Source organism: Muntiacus reevesi, chromosome 2 (genome assembly GCF_963930625.1).
Source record: "Muntiacus reevesi chromosome 2, mMunRee1.1, whole genome shotgun sequence".
Classification (NCBI taxonomy): Eukaryota; Metazoa; Chordata; class Mammalia; order Artiodactyla; family Cervidae; genus Muntiacus; species Muntiacus reevesi.
Window position 1 is genome coordinate 3,242,970 of NC_089250.1, and position 23,833 is coordinate 3,266,802.

At 40.6% G+C, this 23,833-nt stretch overlaps 1 protein-coding gene across 2 annotated transcripts in view; it reads left to right on the forward strand.

The window, feature by feature from the left end:
* SNAP25 (synaptosome associated protein 25) overlaps positions 1-23,833 on the forward strand; it is an 82,467-nt gene that overhangs the window by 39,816 nt on the left and 18,818 nt on the right. For both annotated transcript variants that reach the window (XM_065920860.1, XM_065920861.1), the window contains exons 2-4: positions 10,170-10,304; positions 12,216-12,257; positions 19,255-19,303. In XM_065920860.1, coding sequence (XP_065776932.1) covers positions 10,233-10,304; positions 12,216-12,257; positions 19,255-19,303 — 163 coding nt within the window. In that variant the 5' untranslated portion in view covers positions 10,170-10,232. The remainder of the gene's footprint in view (positions 1-10,169; positions 10,305-12,215; positions 12,258-19,254; positions 19,304-23,833) is intronic.

Sequence of the window (23,833 nt, forward strand, 5' to 3'; positions counted from 1 at the left end):
AGTATGTTCCCTGAACCGTCAGTAGCAGTATCACCTGGGAGTCTCTTACAAATACAAAATATCAGATCCTATTCGAGAGTTACTTACTACCTCAACAAGCTGTTTTTGCAAGCTCTTCAGGTGAGAGTCTGTGGGCAAGGGAATTACCTAACCATAACAGAATCAAAGACCAAATTCCAACCTTAGGCCAATGGCACAGGTCTGGACTGAGTGAGTATGTATGTGTGCAAGTATGCATGCATATACACACACACTTTATATTATGTGGGATATTAGTGCCTATATTTCTAGCCAGTTCTATATATTGAACACTTATTCACCAATGAAAAAGCATCCCTAACATCCAGTATGTTAATTAGCAAGCCTCCCAGTAGATCCCAGATGAAGAGTACTGAAGCACTTGGAAGAGCTGTTTCAGGAAGGTGGGCCTCTGGGGTTCACCAAGACCATCATCACATTTCTTCCTTGTAACCATCACGTTTTGTTCTGCTTTCTTCTCTCCCAGCTAAACACCCTCGTGCCTTCCTTCATCCTTAGTATAATATGATTTCAAAGCTCTTGACCCCCTTGTACTCCTCCCAACTTCAAGTTAACCACAAAGTGATGAGTGTGAATTTTGACAGATACCACTTGGTTTTGGGCTCCTTGATTCCAGGGAAAGGAAGCCTGGCAGTGGGACAACGGCAGGCAAGTTCTCCAGGTGCGACCCTGAGCGAACTTGCGGAGCGTCCACTGAGTTCAGAATGCCTCTTGCTTTTGGACAAAAAAAAAAGCTGGGCTTCTGTACTCCTGTGCCAGCAGGTTGCCAGCTGTGGGTCTGCCCAGAGGGACCTGGGGACTTGCAGCTGATCAAGCAGATCAGGTGAAGCCACATTAGGGCGGCTCTATGAAGATGGTCACATGCATGAGTCAGGAGTGAAACAGACAGAAATAGGGGTGACCACAGGGAAACAATGACTGGAAGTCACAGGGAGGCAAGCAGAGCCCCAAAAGCATCTGCAACTGAAGGCAAGGTGTCAGGAGACAGAACATAGCACGGCTTCCTTCTCACTGCTGATTAGTCATGTGGACACAAGAAGAGTTTGTTCCAATGAGAATAAAGGTGTTTCTGCCTGGTCCTGGCTTCTGTTTGTTCATATGCTCCTGAGTGAGATCGTTTTATTTAGGACATTTTGTTTTTCATGTGGCCAAGTATTAGTCTTATGTGGATATTATCCTTCCCTTGGAAACCAAGCCGGATACCTTGTAATACAAACATTTTCATCAGTTCCTTCTGAAGGCAAGATGGAGGAGGAGACCTGAAAGCAAAGACTTCCAGCTTAAGCTCCTACAGCCACCCTTTAGAGGAAGCCATTCCTCTCCAGCTGCAGGCTGGGCGTGCTGCACTAACCTGAGCACTCGGCAAATACTGGTTAAATGGACCAGCCAGTTCCTGAGGTTTGCTCTGACCATGATCAGGGTGAATGAGATGAGATTCAGTTCTGCCTTTCCCTCTCTCCTGGTCAGTGATTCCTCCCAGTGTGGCTCCCACGTAAACAGTCAGAAACTGTTGCATAATACAAACCTCATTGCTAAATACCCATCTGACCACATTTGCAAAACAGAGAAAGGAAACATTGGCATTTTTGAAAAGGGGAAATTTAGGCATAATCAGTGTTGGTTGTGGCTGGCTGCCTTGTTGCAATTAAGAGATGCCAAAGCTGGCTGCATTGAAATGCCAGGCCACCCCTGACCCAGGTCCCTAAAAAAACAAAAACCAAGCCAAATCCGCCTGTCAGCCTTGATGTCATTAATTCCAGAATAGGCCAGGAAGGGGCTCATTTGGAAAGTTAGACTTCCCTTATCAAAGGAAACCAGATCAGGACTGTATTCATATAACCAGACATACAAATATAGAGTCACATTTAGGAATAGTGTGGGATGCAACGGTTTGGAAGATAAATAAACTAAGCTTAAAAAGAACTGGGCTCTGATGGTAGTCAGTGCCATCCTTCAGAAACACTAAGGGACACAATGACACTTCTGCAAGCTGGTTGAAATATTTGTCACTTGAGATGGCTCTTAAGTCAAATTCTCCTATAAGGAGTGTATTCATGGTATCTAACCCAGCACATACTATGCTATCAAATGAGAACACGGTGGGGAGAAGCGAAGACTGCTGTTTCAGATCAAGATGACCTGTGAAACGCTGGACAGCCATATACTTGCATTTCTAGATGGTTTTATCATAGAACTGTCAGACCATTGAGTACTTGCAGGACCCTTCAGTCTTACATGATACTGCACATGGATCCTCCCATTCTGGATGCATAAAAAGGACCTGTGGTTTTGTCAGAAATACAGATTCTGAGACCTGGTAGCGGTTAATATCTTGCCTTCCAGTGGGAGTGCAAGTCAATCCCGGGTCAGGGAGCTAACCCCACATGGCTCGGGGGCAAAATAACAAAATGTAAAATAGAAGCAATATTATAACAAGTTCAGTAAAGACTTTTAAAATGATACACATTTTAAAATGCATATGCCAGCCCCACCTTCATAGATCCTGTTCCATAGCTGGTGTGACTGGGAATTTGTATTTCAATAAGCAACTAAAATGTTTTAGATGCAAGGAGAACTCAGACTGTGCTACTGAGAAGCCCTAAGTCACTTGTGACTTATCTGTGAACCATATAATAGACATAAAATGGACGTAAGATAGTAAGTCAGTTCATTCATGAGCTACTTATTCTTTATATTTGAAAGATACTCTTTTCATTTAACTAAGACATTTATTAAAACCAATAGTGAAAAGAGGTTAAATTTCATGCACAAGAATGTTCCAAACAGAGTAACAGGGAGCCAAATGTAGTCCACACTTTGAAGAACTTATAGAGCCATGGACCCAGCAGATTTAACAAATGGCCATTTTTAACAATAGAACTGCAAACAGAATCTTGTTGCCTGTCATCTGCTGAAGTTATTCTTTGCTCTGGTCCTGAGTTTAGCATTAAGACATGCATTTGCATTATCATCATTTTCTGAAGAAGAGGAAGAATTTATCAGGACCATCCATAGAGTCTCCAATATTCAAAATCCCCAACATTTTCTTTTTTGAGTTCTAGTGATCTTAAACAATAAGTCTTAGTCTTTACAGACTCTATTGTTTGGGGAAGATGAAGTCTCCAGTGCACTTTTTCTTGTAAGCATCTTCTCTGGGCTTTCTGAATAACTTAATCTCATTGAAATCAGCCAGTTTGTCCACCTCCAAGGAAAGGACTCTATCGTGAGACATTTAGAGCCATGGCCCCATGGAGCTTTAAGCTTCTTGGGAAGCAAATGCTGCTGGATTATATGCAGGTTGTATAGACGGAGCAGAGTGAAGTGATGCATCCAGTCTGCATGGAGGGACAGGCAGGGTCAGGCTCCAGAGCTGGGGCTCTCGGTCTCTTCCACTGCAGTGCTCTGATCTTGGTTGGTTATCAGCTGGCACATCATCCATGCTTAATGTGAAGATGGTGTGTTTAGGGTAGCACGTCTCAAACGTTTCATGCAGATGAAACGTTTGCCATCTTCTATGGCAGATGATCTGATTCTCTAGGTCTGGGCGGAGCCTGAGATTCTGTATCTTCAAGCTCTCAGGCAAAGCTGATGCTGCTGGTCTGGGGACCACACTTGGAGTAGCAAAGGTTTGGGGGACCCTATTATAAACCGCATATAAAGTTTAATGTAAAGTTCCTGGCCTGATTTCTATCACTTATTAAATTCTAAATAAATGACTATTATTACATCTAATATTTTGACAAAGAGTTATGTGACATAAAATTTTGGATAATTGCGGTTGATTTATCTTAATCAAGAAATGCTGCTTCAAACCTAGGCTTAATTCAGATAACTCAGAATAAATAATGCTCCCACTGTGCTTGAGGAATCTTAGAGACTTGTCTCAGCAGCAATAACTGTGCTCACCATTCTCTTAGAATGAGCACTTTAGATCTTATAGCTGCATTAAGCTCAAGGAGAAATTTCAACTGGGTAAATAATAGCACTGGGCCCATCCTTGATCACATTCTTATACAGTTGGGAAGAGAGCCCTGCCTCCAACCACATCCAAGTACTGACCCCTTCTGGAGGGGAGGAGAAAAGCCCAGAGTGACAGAGGGCTGCCCCACTGGTAGATTCTGAGTCATGAGCCACAACTTGGATGTGTGATACTGGCTTGTTGTTGTTGTAGCCCTCTGGGTTTATTTATGGTTTGTTGAAGATGAAACAGATAGGCTAAGATATATATTCCCTCCTTTGAGTTTGACCTAAGTTGTGCAACATAAATAACATAATGAAATGGGGTACACAGGTACAATACTATTCTTTCACATTGATAAGAGCTGCAATCCACCATGAAAATGCAGCCATTGGGCAGGGTCTATATGTCTGATAACACAGCTGCAAAACAGAAAAAGCAAAAATGGGCCAAAACATAAGAAGAAAAGAGTAAAGCAATAGCTTCTATGGAGAATGTGAATACACAGGAATCAATACATCAAGTTGACTAAGGATTTCAGAGAGTTCAAATAACACACCTTCCTTTTCAGTTCCATCTGATGGGAGTAGGTAGCTAGATAGTGTCAAATATGGAATAGACCTTCTTTTCAAACACAAATTAAACATTCTCAGAAATTGACCATATGTTAGGGTACAAAGAAAATCTCAGCAGATTTCAAAAAGCAAGAATTGTTTGGATCATCTTCATTGATCATAATGAAAGTAAAATTAGAAATTACCAAAAATAATTTAATTTAAATTTTAAAATCAAATTTTCAAATAACTCGTGAGTTATAAAAGAAATTAGAACTGAGATCTGAAACTATTTAGAAATAAATAGCAAAGACCATTCTATGTGTCAAAACATATAGGAAAGGGCCATAATAACACACAGGACAATTTATAGCAATAAGCAGTATACTGTACCAAAAATAAGAAAAAACGTAAAATGAATCTTTTATCAAGAAGATATAAAAGGAACAGTGCAGTAAGACATTTTAGGAAGAAAAGAGGTAAAATAAGAATAAAGGTAAGGGAAAAAAGAAGATTGAAAACATAAGTAGAGGTGATAAATAATATCAAAAGTTGGAATATATGTGAGATATACCTGTCAGTGAGTGTGAGTGAGTGAAAGTTGCTCAGTCATGTCTGACTCTTTGCAACCTCATGGACTATACAGTCCATGGAATTCTCCAGGCCAGAATACTGGAGTGAGTAGCCTTTCCCTTCTCCAGGGGATCTTCCCAACCCAGGGATCGAACCCAGGCCTCCTGCTTTGCAGGTGAATTCTTTACCAACTGAGCCACAAGGGAAGCCCAGGTTCCTTAAAAATCTAAAACTAGAGTTACCATATGATCCAGCAATCCCACCACTGGGCATATACTCAGAAAAGAAAAAAATTCTTAATTTGAAAAGTTAACTGCATTCCAACATTCATATATATATATATATATATATATATATACTGTATATAATGTTCATATATATATACACACACATATATATGGAATATTACTCAAGCCATAAAAAAGAGTGAAATAATGTCATTTGCAGCAACATGGATGGGCTTAGAGATGATCACAGTAAGTGCGGTAAGTCAGACAGAGACAAACATCCTATGATATCACTTATATGTGGAACCTAAAAGAAAATGATACAAAGAAACTTATTTTAAAAAACAGAAGCAGACTCACAGACATAGAAAACAAGCGAATAGTTACCAAAGGGATAGGGGGAGAGGAATAAATTATGAATTTGAGATGAACAGATACACACTGCTGCATATTAAATAGATAACAGGCACCCTGTGACTCAGTGGGTAAAGCATCCGCCTGCAGTGCCGGAGACTGGGGCTCGATCCCTGGGTTGGGGAGATCCCCTGGAGAATGGAAAGGCTACCCACGCCAGTATTCTGGCCTGGCAGGAGCTGCAGAAGGAGAGAGACGTGTCCTATAGAAGCTTCGTTCAAACGATTAGCAGTGTGAGGAGACACAAAGATGTTGGATTCAGCTTTTGGAAATAATTCAGCCAATGGGTACTGGTGTATGTAGGTTTTTTTCTTTTTTATTAAAGTGTGAAATATGAAGAGAAATAGATGTTAGCTCAGGGTACACTCCCTTACACTTTCTCCATGACATTCCTGCCCTTTGGCACTTGGACTGATAGCTGGTGTTCCCAGCATAATGGCCATCCACGTCTCTGTCAACCTTGTACATCAAAGCCACACATCTACATACCCATACTCACCCGCGCTTCTTGAGTCCTAACCCCATATTTGAGTCCAGTCTTAACCTAACTCACGTAAGTAAGTAAGCCACTTCGTGACAGAGAAAGGTTTTCTCCAAAGCCCACCTGTCCCATGTCCAGCGCGGGTCTCAAACAGACTTGCATGCAGAAGGAGAATGAGGGCGTTTCAAACTACATTTAAAGTCAGTGGGTAACTGCAGCCAGCCCACTCTCTACTGAGCACCTCAACAGCGGCAAATCCTCAAGACATCTCTGTCTGACGCAAATCAGTGCTGCAGCTGAGGCTAGGAACCTCGGTCTGCAGCTGGTCATGAAAGCTAGGAGTCTTTATGAGGGCTGTGCACCCATCCCAGGTTAATCACACATGTTTCTGACTTGCAGTCCCAAAACTCTATCAAAGGCAAATTCACTTTCATATTAATATTTTACTCCATGCACGATTTCTTGTTTTAAAATGTGGTCCTGGAGGCACAAACCCCATCACAGGAAGCTCCAGGTAGAGGGAATTCTACAAATACAAACAGAAACACACACACACACACACGGTATCCATCTATGGCAAATATATGGTGCCCATGGACAAGAACTGATCTGAGGACTTCTGTTTAACTTTATTTAGCCTGGGGATTAGCAGTTGTTTTCCGTACAAGACCAGAGAGTAAACACTTTCACCTTTGAGGGCCCTGTTGTCTCTGCCAACCACTCAGCTCTGCCAAAGTGACCTAAAAGGCCCATGGAGGACAGGGAAGCAAATGAGTGTGGAAGCGCTCCAGCAAAGCTTTGTTTGTGGACCCTGACACGTGAAATATACAAAATATTTTTCTGCTTTGAGTCTTTTTGACCATCTTAAAATGTAAAAACCACCCTTCACTCACAGTCAGAATAAAAGCAGGCAGCGATCTGGATTTGAGCATGATTTCCAGAAGCCCCTATTTGAGCCCACTGTTTCTCCAGCTCTAAACAACCACAGGGCCTTGCCCACCCCACCTGGGGACACTTAGTAACATTCCGGGGGAGTGTTCTGAGGAGCAGAGCGCCTCCAAGTGCGTTCTGTGGACCAACACCACCAGCATCTCCAGGACGCTTGTTAGAAATCCAGAATCTGAGACCCTCCCTCAGACTATCTGACTCCGAATCTCTGAGAGTGAGAGCCAGCGATTTGTTTCAACAAGGTTTGTGGTGAGTCTGATGTCCATTGAAGTTTTAGAGGTACCGCCCTGGACCACATCTGGAAAATCGCCATCTTGAAAGCATCAGTTGCCACCTAGGGGTGTCAGAACAGTCCATTCATTCATTCAACAAGTCATTCAATGTGAATTGAACACCTACGAGGGACCAGACCCTTTGATAAACGCTAGTGATTTGAGCTAATTAATAGGATACTGTTTGGCTTTTAATGGACTGGGAGAGAGGCTTTATATCAGAGCCCTGGGGAACAGATTTGAGAGGCTCTGCTTCTAATTTCCTCACTGACTAAACAGGCTTTGCTGGCTGAGGCCACACTACCAACTCGGGCAACACCCAAAATGGAGGTTATATGCTAATCTGAGTGAAGTGTTGTATGTCACCCGGATAATAAATGCCACTTCACCATTAACATTCTTTAAGCTACTGAAATTACTGCTAGTCGGTATCATTATGCTTCTTCTGGTGCTGTCTCTTTGAATCTAATATGCATGGGTTTGGGATGTAGGGGGGGGCAATTTATCAAATACCAACAATAAACATCCCAACAGAAGATCTGGAGGTTCATGCCATGCTTTCATCCCCCCTATTCTTACCAGGAGAGTGGACACTGCTATCTCAGCTTTGAAATACTGTGCATCTAAGGTCTGTCAGATGCACCAACCCCCCAATCACAGACATACCCACACTCTTTAGAGTGAGACAAGGGCTGGGAGCACCTAGGGAAGGGGGATTGTGAAAGTGATTTTAAAAAAAAGAAAAGGTGTCTATCACATGGTTTTGCTGCCACTGTGCCAACTGCCCATTCGCCATATCCCTAAAGGTGACCATGAGCTTGAGCATAGTGGTCCCTGCAGCTGTTCTTCAAGTGCTGAGAATAGCAGCTTTAAGAGGAGATTGCCAAGGAAACACATGAGACCTGTGTGTGTGTGTGTGTGTAACTGAGAGAGACAGGGCTCATCCATAAGCAAGCAGATTAGAGGAGTGGGAAACAGCAGCAATGCTACAGATCTGAAAGCACACAGACCTCTGCATTCTAACAAACTGGCCTATTCAAAGGGAAGGTAGGTTTCTTGCGTAGACTGGAAAGAAGTTCCACCAAGGTAGCAGAAATACCAAAATGAGAGCAGGGGCGAAGGCGCTTGTGTTTGTCTCCACGTGGAAATCCTTTGAGAGGTGCTGCTTGGAGACTGGAGACTCAGGCCCTCTGCTGGTTCCCGGGTTTCAGGCTTCCATGGGTGCTCAGCACTGCAGCAACATGCCTTCTGCCCACCTATCAGTAAAAGAAAGCTAATTAAGAAGCACTAGCTTGGTTCTACTTTTGGCAAAGGCTGCAGGTTTATCCTGAAAGTGCAAGCCTTTCTGATTATTAAGCTCCCACATCCTTACAAATGAGGTTGATCAGAACTTCCTATAATATATATGCCCCTCCCCAGAAGCCAAGGAGACTGGTATTATGTGCCCTGTTGAGGAAGCTGGGGCTCAGAGACATTGATACACTTGCCCAGAGTTACCCAGCAGCTGAGTGCCAGAGCCAACAGTCCACCTAGGCCTTTCCGACATCACAGCTACAACCCACGATGTACTCGGCGTTGCCACTAGGTCACCACTTTATCCTGGAGAGCAGATCCCAGCCACAGAGGATCGTGGGAATTTTGTTTCTGCTCATCTCAAGGTTCAGGAGTGGTTTGGTATAAAAATTGCTTCCGATTTCTGTTTCCTAGATCCCTACTTTCTAAAATGATGACCTGTGCTAAAATGCAAAGCATTTACAACTCTGCATGGTATCATGAGAACTTACCCTGGTGATTAACATGGAGGAAGAGCTGGGAAGGGGAAGGAAGGGGCCGATCGGCTGGGGGGGAGCAGTCTGGTTGCCTGTAATTTGCACCATACAGGATTTCAAGAGCATAGCCAGGAAAATGCACAGGTCACGTTTCACCACCAAGGACCCATTCTTCTTCGGAAAAATTCCTATGCACCCCCCATATAAGCCCTTCCAACAATCTGTGATAATAACTGAAAGAGACTAAAGATTTTCTGCCTTTTGCTTCTAAATACAATAGAATACTACTCAAATAAAAGTCCATGCTGTATCATTCCATTTGTATAAAATTCTAGGAAATGCAAACTAATTTATAGTGACAGCAGGCAGATAAGCTGTTCTCTTAGCACCGGGAGGGAGGGGGGGACACAGGGTACTGTGTGATGGAGTGAGTGGGTGGGTAGGATTATAAGAGGCCTGAGAGGAAACTTCTGGGGGTGATGGATATGTTTATATTCTTAATTGCGATCATGGTTTCCTTGGGAGTATGTATCAAGATGTCTCAAATTGTATATTTCAAAGATGTGGGATTTATTGTATGCCAATTATGCCTCAATAAGGCTGATAAGAATAAAATAAAAATAAACAAATGCAAGGTTAAATGAATTCTAACCCGGAGCCACATCCCTCCCTTCCAAACGTGGGTGGTGTGCATCTTTCAGGATGCTTCATGGGTACTCAAGTATCTAGCTCCGCTGTAAGTAGGCAGCGAGGCTCGCACATGGCTTTTGGAGAGGAAGCGTAATTCTCTGCCCTCCTGTCTGAGTACCGCTTCCAACTCAGAAGATTGCTGAGGCATGGAGACAGAGTGTGGACCATTTAGAGCTTCCCCTAGTTGGGCACAACAGCGTGTATACGTGGAAACACTCATATGGCCAAACCTGCTTCTTTCCAGGTTCCGTGGCCAACCCGTCCCTGACGCCCCGACCCAGGCGCCCCGCCCGCCCACACCGCTACCATGGCTGAGGACGCGGACATGCGCAATGAGCTGGAGGAGATGCAGCGGAGAGCTGACCAGCTGGCCGATGAGGTGACAGAACCCAGCCCCGGGAAGCAAGCAAGAGATGGGCAGCCACGTAGTCTGTTTTAGTGAGGCTGAGGTGGGGAAAGAGCTTCTTCTCGTGTTTCAGAAGAAGAAACGTTCATTTCCTATATACCTAAGGCCTCTGCAGACAGGAATGGGTTGGTTATAAAACTTACATGCAGATCAGTGACTGAGCCCAAACTCCCAACTTGTAGGAATCTAGGGAAGTCCAGATCCTCTGAGAACAGCAGCGCCTGTGGATGTCTTACAGCCAGCGTTGTGCAGGAGATGGTTCACTTCTGAAAGCTGGTTGTTACATTGTCCAGAACTTTGCAAGCTTCTATTAAAATTGAATTATATAAGCTGAAATTAAATAGATTCTGTTAAAATTGAAGTTAATAAATACTTAAATCTCATCGCATCCTAATGATTTTACTATGATCTATGCTTTCAAAGTTCCTGCCATGTGCAGTATCTATAGTGTGTGGATATGGTCCACCAGCAGTGATCGTTGAACCTTCCCAAGTTCCCAAGTGTCACTTCCCAAGTGACACCATGGGGAACTTAGAAATCAGAGAGGGAAAAGATATTTAGACCATGGAATCTGCAAACACTACAAATCAGGACTTGACCTATTGTTTTACTAATCCTCTAGACTTAAGAAAGTGGAAAAACATTAATAACAGATTAAATTTTGAAGTATGAACATCCACAGCCATTACACTGTAAAATACACACACACACAAAAGAACTGAGAAAATCTTCCAGTATTTGAAAACTATGATTGTCTTCAACAGAGAAGCCACTTGCATCATTGACAAATGAATAGAATTGCAACATACATCTTCCTTCACTTTGCTTTTATTTATTAATGTAAATGAAAATATCAACCAGTGTTCATGCCAGAGCTGTGCTTGTTGTCTGCCTCCTTAGCTGTGGACATAAGAGTTAAGCAAAATAAACAAAACTTTCTGGGAAAATCCATTGGCTATATGGAATTTTCAATGAAGAGTATTATGTATTTTATTATTAGTGGTAAGTTTTATGCTATTATATAAATAGCATCTTTATATCATTTATATCCATCCTTTATATCATTAAAATAACACACTTTTTTTTTTTCTGGTGAGCCTACTGTTAGGCATTTACCAGCACACCACTGCTTACAGCTCTTCTATTTCAAAAAGCAGCCTGCTGACAGTTCTTCCCAGAAAATGAACATGCTTCATGTTCCTGAAAACTCTTCCAAATAAGTTTGTCACTTAAAAGCACAGCTTTTGAGAAATCACACTCGTTGCTGAATTCTATAATTTCAAAAGAACTGAGAAAAAAGTGACCACACTATGCCCAAGGGACCAGTGCAGAATTCATTTTTTCTTATCTCAGGACGGAGATAATTATAACTGTCTCCTGTAGGCTAGTCATTTCAAACACGCTTGATTTTTTTTCCACCGTAGGGCAACAACTTAATTTGTACTGATAAGAACTTCCAATTGTGTTTCTAGGAGCTTTATAAGAAACTTGATGTTAGATTCATCTCAATTCATGAAAAACAATGTCTTTAAAATTCAATATTCTTCATCCAGGGAAACCAAATTAGTCTTCTGAGTGTTTGAGATAATTTTTCATGACTCCTCCACATGCAGAATTATCTTTTCCAGATTACTTTGTCTTTGATATCAAGATCAGCTTCATATGGTTCTGATTTTATGACAATCAGCTTTAATGTAATTGCTTTAAGGAATCTTATTATGTAGAAAGTCTGATAAGAAAGAGATTGAAATTATGTTTCTGTTACAAACTTCAAAGAACATGTGATAATGGCCCTGTGTGTTTCCCAAGTGAAGAAAGTTTTCTGATTTTCCTTGACCTCTGGATCCTGCACTCATAATATTTATGTGTTTTTTTTTGTCTTAGTCTCTGGAAAGCACCCGTCGTATGCTACAACTGGTTGAAGAGGTAAGGAGTGACCATATTTTAAGATGAACATTCTCTTTGGCTGACGTATTCTTTGCCTAAGCCCTTTGTCTTTCCCTTGGCCACTGTCCCTTTGATTTCAGTGTGAACGTAGGTACCAGAAAGCCACATAATGAAGGAGATGCTGTATTTAAGCTGCCAAGTAGACATCAAAGTATTCACTCTCCCTCCAGCCCAAGCTAAGTCTGGAAAGCAGAGGAAAATAGTATTTCCAAGTAAATTTTTGAGATTTTGAGGTTTCCAAAAAATCTCAAAAATATATCAGAGTGATATTTTTTTAATATACAAAAGAATTATCCACATAAAAATCTTCATTTGTACTGATTTTGATGCCTCTAAATTGCATCTAATCTTGGTTTTCTGTTCTGACTTTAGCCACACATATGACTTTTAAAAATATGTCTCCATAGAGGCATCATATTTTCAAAAATTGTTAGATTTAGAGTCAGGCACTAAAATTCATGAAATAATAGGAGAATTCCTTAATAAAAGGAAGCATTAAGTCTAGTCATATAAATATAGAAGCTCTTTTTTCATTCCTGACTCTGGACTGAACATTCATTTGCAAGGCATGGTTAATGAATCCTTGCCTATTTTTAAATGGGTAAAATAGGGCAGATAGCAATAATGGAATCAAAAGGGCATTTGCAATAAACTCCACTTATTCCAATTTGGGAGAGCAGCAGTCAACCAGGAAGAATAAATGGATTAATTGAACTTGTCCACTGGGAGAGATGAAGTGGAAAAAGAATGGGATGAGCTATATTTATCTTAACTGAATAAAACAAGTCTAATCGTTTTTATTCAGTGAGTTGCTGTTTTAGCTATGCTTTGAAAATGCTTATCAACGTATGAATTCATGTGTGGTCATCATCTTCAGAGATCTTGGGGGTTTTCTAGCAGAATGATTAAATGAGCCTACTGGCCTCGTGCTGCTGTTAATTGCTTCTGCAATGACATGAAAGGAGGAAAAGATAAATTTTATAAGGCGAAAGGGAAGGGCAGCCATCTCTCACACTATAGAAGCCATCCTTTCCCCTTATTTCTGCAGTTTCAGCTTCTCAGCTAAGAATGAAATAAAGCTAAATGTGAATTGTCACAGGAAGGGGAAGGAGAAGGTAGCAACCACGAGCTCGGACGACCCCCCGGAGGGTGGGGGCGGGCTGCCCAACAAAGTCTGCTCTCATGAGAAATGATAGTGTGAGTCTGCGGTGTAACAAAAATTGGTCCCACAGGAAGGCAGGCCAGCCAAGGGCCCCCGGCAGGCACACAAGGAGGCAACCTTTGCTCTCTTAATGAAGAGAAATGTTTTCTTTGCTCCATCCTGGGAACACCTCTCATGTGGAAATACTTGAGGACCAAGAAGGAAGCAGATATACTAAGAGTGCTGGCAAGGCTTTCTTGAATAAACGTGTTGCCCCTCAACCTGTCATGAGAACAAGTGAAAGGAATAAATCTGAGTAACATCCCCACATGAGCTATCACGGTGACTGGAAGGAAGGTAGCTTGGAAGTCAGCTGATGTCATTATCTTGAGGTATCATGATACATCTGTATGACCTTCAACTGTGGCCTCCAAGCTCATATTTCATTTCATTTGTGTGTATGCACGTGTGAAGCAAATTTCTAATCTACAGAAACTATCACCAGTTTGCCCACCTGTGCAACGTTGGAACACTACCTAGAACATGACAAGTGATAGAGAAATGTATCCAACACACCTTTCCCCCCGCCCCTCCCCAACCTGAGTCTTTGGACTGCGCACACTTCTCTTTTGTGTGTCTTCTTAAATTGTAGGCAGTGTTGGCCAGTCTTGGAAAAGAAGCATCTGCTCTAATTCTCTAATTTATTCTGGAGGAAAACATCTCAAAAGCTCTATTGATTGAAGTAGGATTCTCAAATCATACATTTTTGTTTCTCCTAAGTGTCTCTGCATCAAGCATAAAGCTGCATCTTAGATCAGGGGATGAAGCAGATGGATTCTATCTCCTACCTCTAATGAGAGAGAGGAGGCTATTAGACTTTCGATCCTTAGGAAGTTATGAGCAAGGCATAATGAGACTAGATTGATTGCTCTTATATCCTCCTGGGTTATTTTATATTGATGGTCAGACACCCCTTATGTCTAGGGCATTGGCTAGTCAGATGATACCCTGCTTTTCAATCAAGAAGGAAATTCTCTTTAAAGAGAATCATCATTAAATATTCATCAAGGACAGAAATCATTAGGAAAATTCGAGTATTGAAGTACCAGGATCTTGCCCATGATCCCAAAGTACATCAGTGCCGTATAATTTGAATTGAGCTGAATGGTTATTGAAATTCCATCTTAAAGACAGGAAAGGTTACACAACTTGTGAAGTCTCCCCAAGGTAAGCAGTTCCACTTTCAGTGGAATATAGGACTTTGTGCCATTCCTCGTGGACTTCAGGGTGTAACAGAGTGGAAGCATGGAGGCTTACTTTTTAATAGAAGCTACCGTGAGCCTATCAAGGACAATGTAAAGTCACATGGAGGTCAGTGGAGAAAGTTCAGAAAAGCTGAATACTGTATACACTTAAAAAGATTGGAAATCACATAGCACTTGGTTCTTAGGCTGGATTTGGGAACTGTCTGTTTTGATGGATGCATTTCAACAAGTATTTACGGAATGCCTGACTCTGGGGGTAGAAGATAAAAATGGATATCATGCAGGAAAACAGTTCTCCAAAGTCAAGACTACACCTGTCTTAGGAATGCAAAGGAGAGGACAGTGAATTCTAGAGGGAGAGTCATAATACTAACTGCAGGAAATGGTGTCTACATGTTAATGCCTTGGGCCATGAAACTAAGCCAGGAAAAGCCAAGCTGCTACAGGGCAGGCTGATCCTAAAGCCCCACACAAAGCTTCATGCAGTGGTGGTTACTGAGGGCTCCCCAACGTTGATGGGTGTTTTAGCATCTTTTCTTTTCATTCCAACTTATCTTTTGAAACACTTTGGCCACAAGAAGAAAGTAAGTATTCTAAAGCTATGTCTTTATTATGCCATACTTTCTACCAAAGGGGGAAAATCAGGCTGCACACTTCTTTTCAGGTAGACAGATGGGAGGGTGTTTTGGAACTCTAGTGGTTGAAAGAATGCCTGGACTGGCCTAATTTTAGTTCAGGTATATTGGACTTTGGAGAAAGCATTTCAGGATGACAACAGAAAGACTATAAAATGTTCTATAAACATTGTCTTAGTTCATCAGCAAGAAAAAAATAAGACAGAACTAAAGTTAAATAAAAGGAAATGAAAAAAAGTCCCTGACATCTCCAACTCCCCCTGTTATTGGGTAGACAGGTTTCCCAGGAATCTCAAACAAGAACCAAGAATTGGACTAAGACAAATATAGAACCACCTTTTCTCCCTCCTTGCTATTAAAACATAATACTTGTCTTCTCAGCCGTGTATTTGTCTGGCCCTTACCTTAGTTCCAGGGGCAGAGTAGAAGCTTAATAGGGTTAGGGTTAGGGTTAGGGTTAGGGTTAGGGTTAGGGTTAGGGTTAGGTTTAGGCTTAATAACCATTTAGTAAATGAACAAATGAGTGAATGAACCAACCTAGGAACTTCCCAGTTTTATTTAGCATCTCTGTTCTTATCTGAAACATGGGGAAGCATCTAGACCAGTGCAAATTTCATGCATGAAACAGGGCACTCAAAGCCCGTGCTCTGGGACAACCCAGAGGGATGGGGTGGGGTGGGAGGTGGGAGAGGGCTTCAGGATCGGGGGACACATGTGCGCCGTGGCTGACTCATGTCGATGCATGGCAAAAACCACCACAATATTGTGAAGTAATTACCCTCCAATTAAAATAAGTTAATTAATTTTCTTTTTTAAAGGAAAACATGGGGAAGCATCTAGAAAGGTCAAGTGACTGTTCCCCAGTCTCAGTTGGTGGCTGAGCTAACTCGGTCCAGCATTCTTGACTTTCTGATCTGTGCTCACCACTTCTGTCCTCCCAAATTGGGGCAAATCTGGATTGTTCAGTGAATCATTCCAGCACTGAAATATTGAGCGCCAAATTGAACAAAGAGGAAATTATACTTGCAGGGCTTCATATAAAATAAATGAGTAGAGTAAAAAGGGTCAGCAGCTGAGAGCTAGGTTGAGTAAACTGAAATCACTCATCTGTTGCCCACCCTCTGTTCCCAATAGAATGGAACAGAGATCTCATATATGACCTTGAGTTGGGTCCTGACAAAAGAAGATGCTTCCTAAGATGACCCTGTCCTCACCAGAACTTGCATTATCACATCTGTATGTTTGGATGAGCTGTCTGCTTCTTAAAATTTCTTCTCATAAGCAATGGCTAAAATTTTCAGAAAAAGGGCACAGAAATTAAAGTAGTCTGCCAGGCTCCTCTGTCCATGGGATTCTCCAGGCAAGAATACTGGAGTGGGTTGCCATTTCATTCTACAAGGGATCTTCCCAACCCAGGAATTGAACCCAGGTCTCCTGCACTGCAGGCAGATTCTTTACCAACTGAGTTACAAGGGAAACCCCTGTTTAAAGTTCAGGCTAGTGTAGATGAGTTTCCACTTATAGCACATTGAAGAACAAGGTTTTGAAGTATCTTCTAGGGTCTAGAATCTTGCTGCTCAGTGTACGTGCTTGCACCAGCCAGCATCAATGAGCTTGTTCAAAATGCAAAATGTTCTTGCCAGTCCTACTGAATCAGGATCTGTATTTTAACAAGATGTTTCCTGTGCAGGGGATTCATATGCATATCAGAGTTTGAGAAGCAGTGATCTAGAAGTTTCCTACAGTAGTTGGTAACGATGGTACTTTAGTTTGCCCAGATATCCTGCTATAGATGCAGTTTGTGAAGGTGTTTATTTTAGTAACCCGATTGTAATGCTAACTATAGGCCATGCACTGTTCTAGCATGTACTGACTATTAATTCATTGAATCCAAGTAACAACTCAGTAAGATAGGAACTATTATGATCACTATATTACAAATGAGAGAACTGAGGCCCAGAACAATTAAGACTCTTGCCCAAGGACTTGTAGCGAGGAAAGAAAATCACCAGGATTCCAGGGCAGAGTCTAGCTACAGAATCTGTGCTGTCAATGACTCTTGAAGTCACGCTGAGCTATCACTGTCAAAACTATATCCTGAATTTGCAGCTAAAGTGTATCAAAATGTGTTCAAACACTAATTCAGAAAGATGCATGCACCCCAGTGTTCATAGCAGCATTATTTACAGTTGCCAAGGTATGGAAATGACCTAAGTGTCCATCAACAGATAAATGGATAAAGAAGCTATGGTATATATATATATACATATATATATATATATATATATATATATATACACACACACACACACATAATGGAATACTATTCGTCATAAAAAAGAATGACATTTTGCCATTTGCAGCAACATGAATGGACTTGGAGGGTATTATGCTGAGTGAAATAAGACAGAGAACGACAAATACTGTATGATATTACTTTTATGTGGAATCTAAAAAACACAACAAGCTAGTGACTAGAACAAAAAAGAAGCAGATTCACAGATACAGAGAACAAACTAGTGGTTGCCAGTGAGAAAAGGGAAGGGGCCATATAAGGATGGGGGCAAAAGGGGCCATTATGAGATATATGAAATCAGGTATTTGAACCTTGTGAAAATTATATAGCATTTTAAAGAATCTTTCATTCAATTTTTTTTTTTTTTAAAGCAAAATAGACTTTTCTGTCTGGGAGAGTTAACTGCACACATTTGCTGAAATGGTGAGCTTATAAAAGCTCACAGAAATAATTTTCATTGTTTTAATTTTTTTAAGCACTATTGGTATTGAATCATTGAAGAACTATTCAAGCAACAACAACAACCCAAACCTTCTGTTGACCTCCAATAACATCTCTCTCCCTCTCTAAGTTTACTGTAAGCCAGTAGAAAATAAAAGGAGCCATGAGAGCTGTGTTATTTTAGAATTTATTCTCAGGGCTGTCATGAGCGTTCCTTGGAAAACCAATTAATCCAAACTGTAAGCAGTACCATTTAATACCTATGAACAGTCACCCTGTGAAATGGAAGGCCTTTATTAACCAGTTAGAATTCCTGGAAGTGATGATTCCTAAGTATGAGCAATACAGATATCTCTGCTCCTTTTCCTACCCTCCACCAACTCCCACTTCCCTCCACCAAATAGTTCAGGGCTGTTGGACATATTGAGATCATAAGGAGTGAAGTGTGAGTTCCTTTTATAGACTTCTCCTGACCTGAAAAACTGCAGTAAAACTTGTGGATGAATTATTTTCTCACACTACGTTGTTGTGCAGAATTTTAGATTTCATTAGAAAAAGCCCTTATCTCTCATCTTTCAATCCCTTTTCTAAATCTTGCTGAAAACCTCTCCATAGAGAAAAATAAATGGAAGCTTAAATTTCCTTTTGAGCTGTATTTCTCAACCTTTGTGATGCAGTCATCTTTTTTGATAACCCTAAAAATCTCACCCCACCTCCCACACAAGATTCCACACACATCTTCCCAGTGGACCACCCTTCCCCAGTTCACTGATGGAAACTTTCTGATATATCAAGCCAGAGAAGATTTAGTCTCAAAGATTTTGAAAGACTTTTCTTTCTGTGGTTGGTGTTACCAAAACTATAGGCATTTTTATTTTCCAGACATAAAATCACGGTATGATATTATACATGTGTATTCCAAGTGCATGTCAAGCCCCAACCCAGTCCTGCCCCTTAGAGAGTGAGCTGTATCCCCGTCTTCTATCTGAGAATCACTGATGGATCAAGTCCATAAGTGGCCCACTCCTTTGAGTCCCTCCCCAGCCCCTAAAATTCTTCACCATATTTCCTTCCTCTTTTCCCTTTGATCCTTCTTCATTTTCCATTTCTAGGGCCAATTGTCCCTTACTGATTTCTCTTTCTCTCTTTTCTCTCTCTCTAACTCTTTTTCCACTTTGCTACCATTATTGGAATGTAGAGTAAAGATGCTGGTATCAGGACTTTGGTTATGTTGGATGAACAAGGAGGTAAGTTCAGATTTCTTCAGTAAGAACAATTCCTCCTCTGAAAAATGCATTTAAAAATGATTTGTGCTTCCACAGGTGGTCATTGCATGTGTTATGCACATATATAAGTGTAAAAGTTCTAGTTTTCATCTTATTTTTTTGTTCCTTTTTCTCTCAAAGAAATTGGTATATGTATAGAAATGTCTTCATGGTTAAATAAATGGTACTATACTCCCTGTTATATGTGTTGGGGTAAAATAATTGTGAAGGCAAAAGTCATTTGTTTGGATTTTTTAAATATTTTGGACAGTTTGGGGATTCTCCCCCTTAGTCCCAATCTTTCCCATAAATTTGGTGTTCTTCTAATAATTCCTAGATAGAATGAGAGAATCGTGTACCACATTGCCCATTTATTTTGACCATCTTAATTCAGCATCTGGCAGTTTTGATTTATAAGTCATTATGACAGTTCCTTAAATAACTAGAAGCTTTTTTAAACAGGACATAAACTGAGGGAAATCATTGGAAAATGGAAAATTGAACCACTTAAAATATTGGAACTTTTTCATTTAATTATAAAAATAGAGGCAGTGAAAATCAAAGTACCAGCACTTTAGTATAGCATCTTTATAGTCTATGGTGGAATCTAGAAGGGAGTACTAACATTTTTCCCTTTGACTTATTCGTCTAGTCATTCAGTGATGCTTTAATTCTAGCTAGAAGTTAGTTACCTGATTCCATTCTAAATTCTTATCATAACAAACAGATTTGGCTGAAATATTTTCTGTTTATTTGTATTTAATGTCGGCATTAGAAAACTCTCAGCAATCATGAGAAATTTTTAAATGTCAAAGATGAAAAGGTAACATTTATTTAAAACATGGAACATCGTAAACAAACTCCAGGAATAAACCTCAAATTGAGAGGAAAATTGCCTTAATATGTAAATCATCAGCTTACATGTAGACCTATGAAACTATGGTTTACCCAACAACAGTAATAAGATGCCACTGTTTAGCTGATTGGCACAACTTGTTTTAACTGATAATAATCAATACTGTGAATATATCAGGAAAACAGAAACCCTAAACCTACATGTGGGCATTGTTGATTGATACAAACGTTTAAGAGTGATTTGATAATATACACACATTTTGATGTGCACCCATCTTTCGACCAAGATATTTCACTCTTAGAATTAGATGCTGCAGATATTCATTGACAAATCTGTGAAGAAAAATAATACATGCCTTACCTATAATAGTGTAAAACTGGAAACAGCCTAAGTGTCTGGCGGTGAATAGGCCAACCACATCAACTATGGTATGGCCATGAAAGAAATTCTGCATAAAGTGTCTGCAACCATTGCAATATATAATATAAATCTTTATTTACTGACCTCTGAGGAGTTGGGGCAGAGGCTGGGAGGGACTGAACTACTCTCAGGGGTCCTCTGAGAAACAACTGCTAGGAATCAGTTAGAAGTACATTGGTGAAGAGGAGAAGAGCGGGAGTAGGCAGGAAGAGCCTTCTGTGATGTCAGCCTGACACTTTTCAGAGGGGACGGGGTGGACGGAGGATTGGGCAGGAATCTCACACTGCAGTGCTGCTCTGAGAAAGTCTCAGCCAGACTGATGTGCAGCCAGGAGCAAAGACGATCCAGCGAGGCAACCCCATGCTGGGCAGATTTGCCTCCTCGCCAGTAAGTCACGCCCAGTCATTGGCTAGGAGCATCCCAGCGAGGACGTGGCCTCCATGTAAATATGGGAGATCACAGAGCGACAGCTGGAGGTGTCAGCTAAGTGAAGGGCCCCTCTTGGGAGGAAATCTCAGTATAGCCTCATGGCTGTCATTAAAGACATTTGTCTCTATACTATTTATTTGTATTAAAACTTTCAAACACACATACACTAACCAGTTTTTAAAAATCAAGAGAAAAGTTTTTTTAAAAAAACAATGAACATCAATCCCAACACTTGCCCTCCCCATTTAAAAAGATATAAATTGCAAAATTAATACAAAAATAATGAAGTCTAGTAGAGTTGTATTTTGAAGGGATTACAATAGCTATAGCAGTCTTCAGAACTCCTCAAATGAATTTGCTATAAATTTTAAGACTTGCTGATTTGATATGTATAACAATGTCCCAGACTTTGAAACTCAGGGTGCACTGTCACTGCTTTTTTTTTTAAATTGTATTTAATTAGGCAACATGTGCCCATAAAGAAGAGTGGTACTTCATTTCCAGTGCTAAATTGATACATATACACTCAAGAAATATAGAGTTCTACCTTATTAATGCTCTTTAGTTAATGATTTGCATATGAAGGGGGTAGAAAAGAAGCATTCCAATATAAAGAAAGATTTGAAAAAGGTTCAGGATAATGCCATTTTGCCCCTAACTATAAAACTTTGACATAAAGACATGAAAAATAATACATATAAATCTGAAGTAAAAGAAAAAGTAAGATATTGAGTTACAAATTACATTGTACTTTGATGAAGAAAATCTAGAGACAAAATTTACCAAAATCTCCAAACAAATGCAAAAATAAATTATTCTTAAACATAATTGATTCCCAAGAATATCTTTATATTATTTTCAGAGAAACAAAGCAAAAGTACAGATATTCCCTGCAAGACAGTCAATGTTTTCAGCTAAAACATTTCAGTTATAGCCACACAGCTAAGTTCTTAGTTGAACATATTTCCTAGGATAACCTGGGTTTTACCAGATGCATGATGGATAATTGATATTGATAAGAAACACACAACTGTAAACCTTCAAAAGTAGGTGGCTTCTGCCTGTTCTTAAGTGGTATATGTTCCATTTATACTGTAAGAGGTCAGGAGCTTTTTAAATGAGTCAACAACTATCTTCTCTGCCATTGTACATGTATTTGGATGCTGTATATGCTGTGTTTAGTTGTTTAGATCAATAACTGCTTTAAAATTTCTCTCCAATTTATGCTCTACTAATTTTATCTTTGCCTGAACACCAAAAGTGTTGACTGCTTCTACCCTTCAGCTGCACAGAAGTCTCAAGAAACAGTCATCCTCCTAAAGAGCCATTCCAGGTTGTCCTGCTAAGTGCTTGAACTCAGAAATTCCTTATGGGATTCTTGTTTTGTACTCAGGTATCAGGAGGCCATGGAACGCTGAGCATGACAGCTGGCCCTGGAAATGTACTGCGTCCTGGGATTTTTCTGTTCTACAAGAGAAACCCCCCTGATATACCGTTACCTCTAATGTGGGAGGATTTAAACTTTCACTTCCATATCTCTTGTCCCCTCTGTTGGTTTTTGCTGGGTTATATGTTTGTTTAGATGCTGAAAAAGTGGCTCTTGGGAAAATCCCATGGGAAAAACTCCAAACTAGACAGTGAAATCTTTGGCCACTTCCTGGTAGAGTAAAGACAAAGTAAGCCGTCATCCAGAGAGTCTGCCAACATTTCTAAATGGTTCGTGGCCCTACAAGAGAGCATTTATGAAAACATCCTTCTTGCTAAAGTCCCCTCACCAATCTCTCTTATGAATGACTAAAGCTGCTATTGTCCAATATGGTAGCCACTAGTCAAATTACTATTTAAATTTATTTAAATTAATTACCATATGTTCATCAGTGCTCAGGAAAATTAAAATCATGTACTCAGCATCTGTAACTGGATATACTCATGAAGGCTTATACATTGGGTCTTGCTATTCTTCTATTTTTTTTTTTTACTAGATTGAAGATTCTAATGGCCCCATGCTGCTTTACATAAGTAATATTAGTAGAAAGCAAAAGTCATTCAGTCGTGTCTGATTCTTTGCGACCCCATGGACTATACAGTCCATGGATTTCTCCAGGCCAGAATACTGGAGTGGGTATCCTTTCCCTTCTCCAGGGGATCTTCCCAACCCAGGGATCAAACCCAGATCTCCTGCATTGCAGGCAGATCCTTCACCAGCTGAGCCACAAGGAAAGCCCAAGAAAACTGGAATGGATAGCCTATCCCTTCTCCAGCAGGTCTTCCCAACCCAGTAATTTAACCGGGGTCTCCTGCATTGCAGGCAGATTCATTACCAACTGAGCTATTAGTAGAAACGATATCTAAACTTAGATCCCTAAGCATCCTGCCATTGGTGTATCCATCACAAATAACCAGTCATCCAAATATCATGGCAGAAACAAGAAAGAACAATCTCTTGCCCCAACATATAGTGTGATGTACTGGAACACCTTCCCAGTCCAAAATGTCATTTCCCTCCCGGTCTCCAAGAATAAACAGAGAACAGTCAGAAAGTAAGTTTAAGGAGGTAAGGAGCAGTCAAGCCTGAATACTGCATTGCATCAGTCTCTGAGATGTTGTCCATGTCAGAATGGAATGAGGATATTGATTGCTTTCAAGCATTTCCTGAGAAATATCTTCACAGAAATCATTGAAGTGCTGTTAAGTCCCTATACTCCAAACATATTCACAAACATAACTCAATTACACTCTAAAGATTGATATTATTTGGGGTACCCACTATGTGCCATGGCACTGAAGAAAACAGGCAAAAGTCCCTG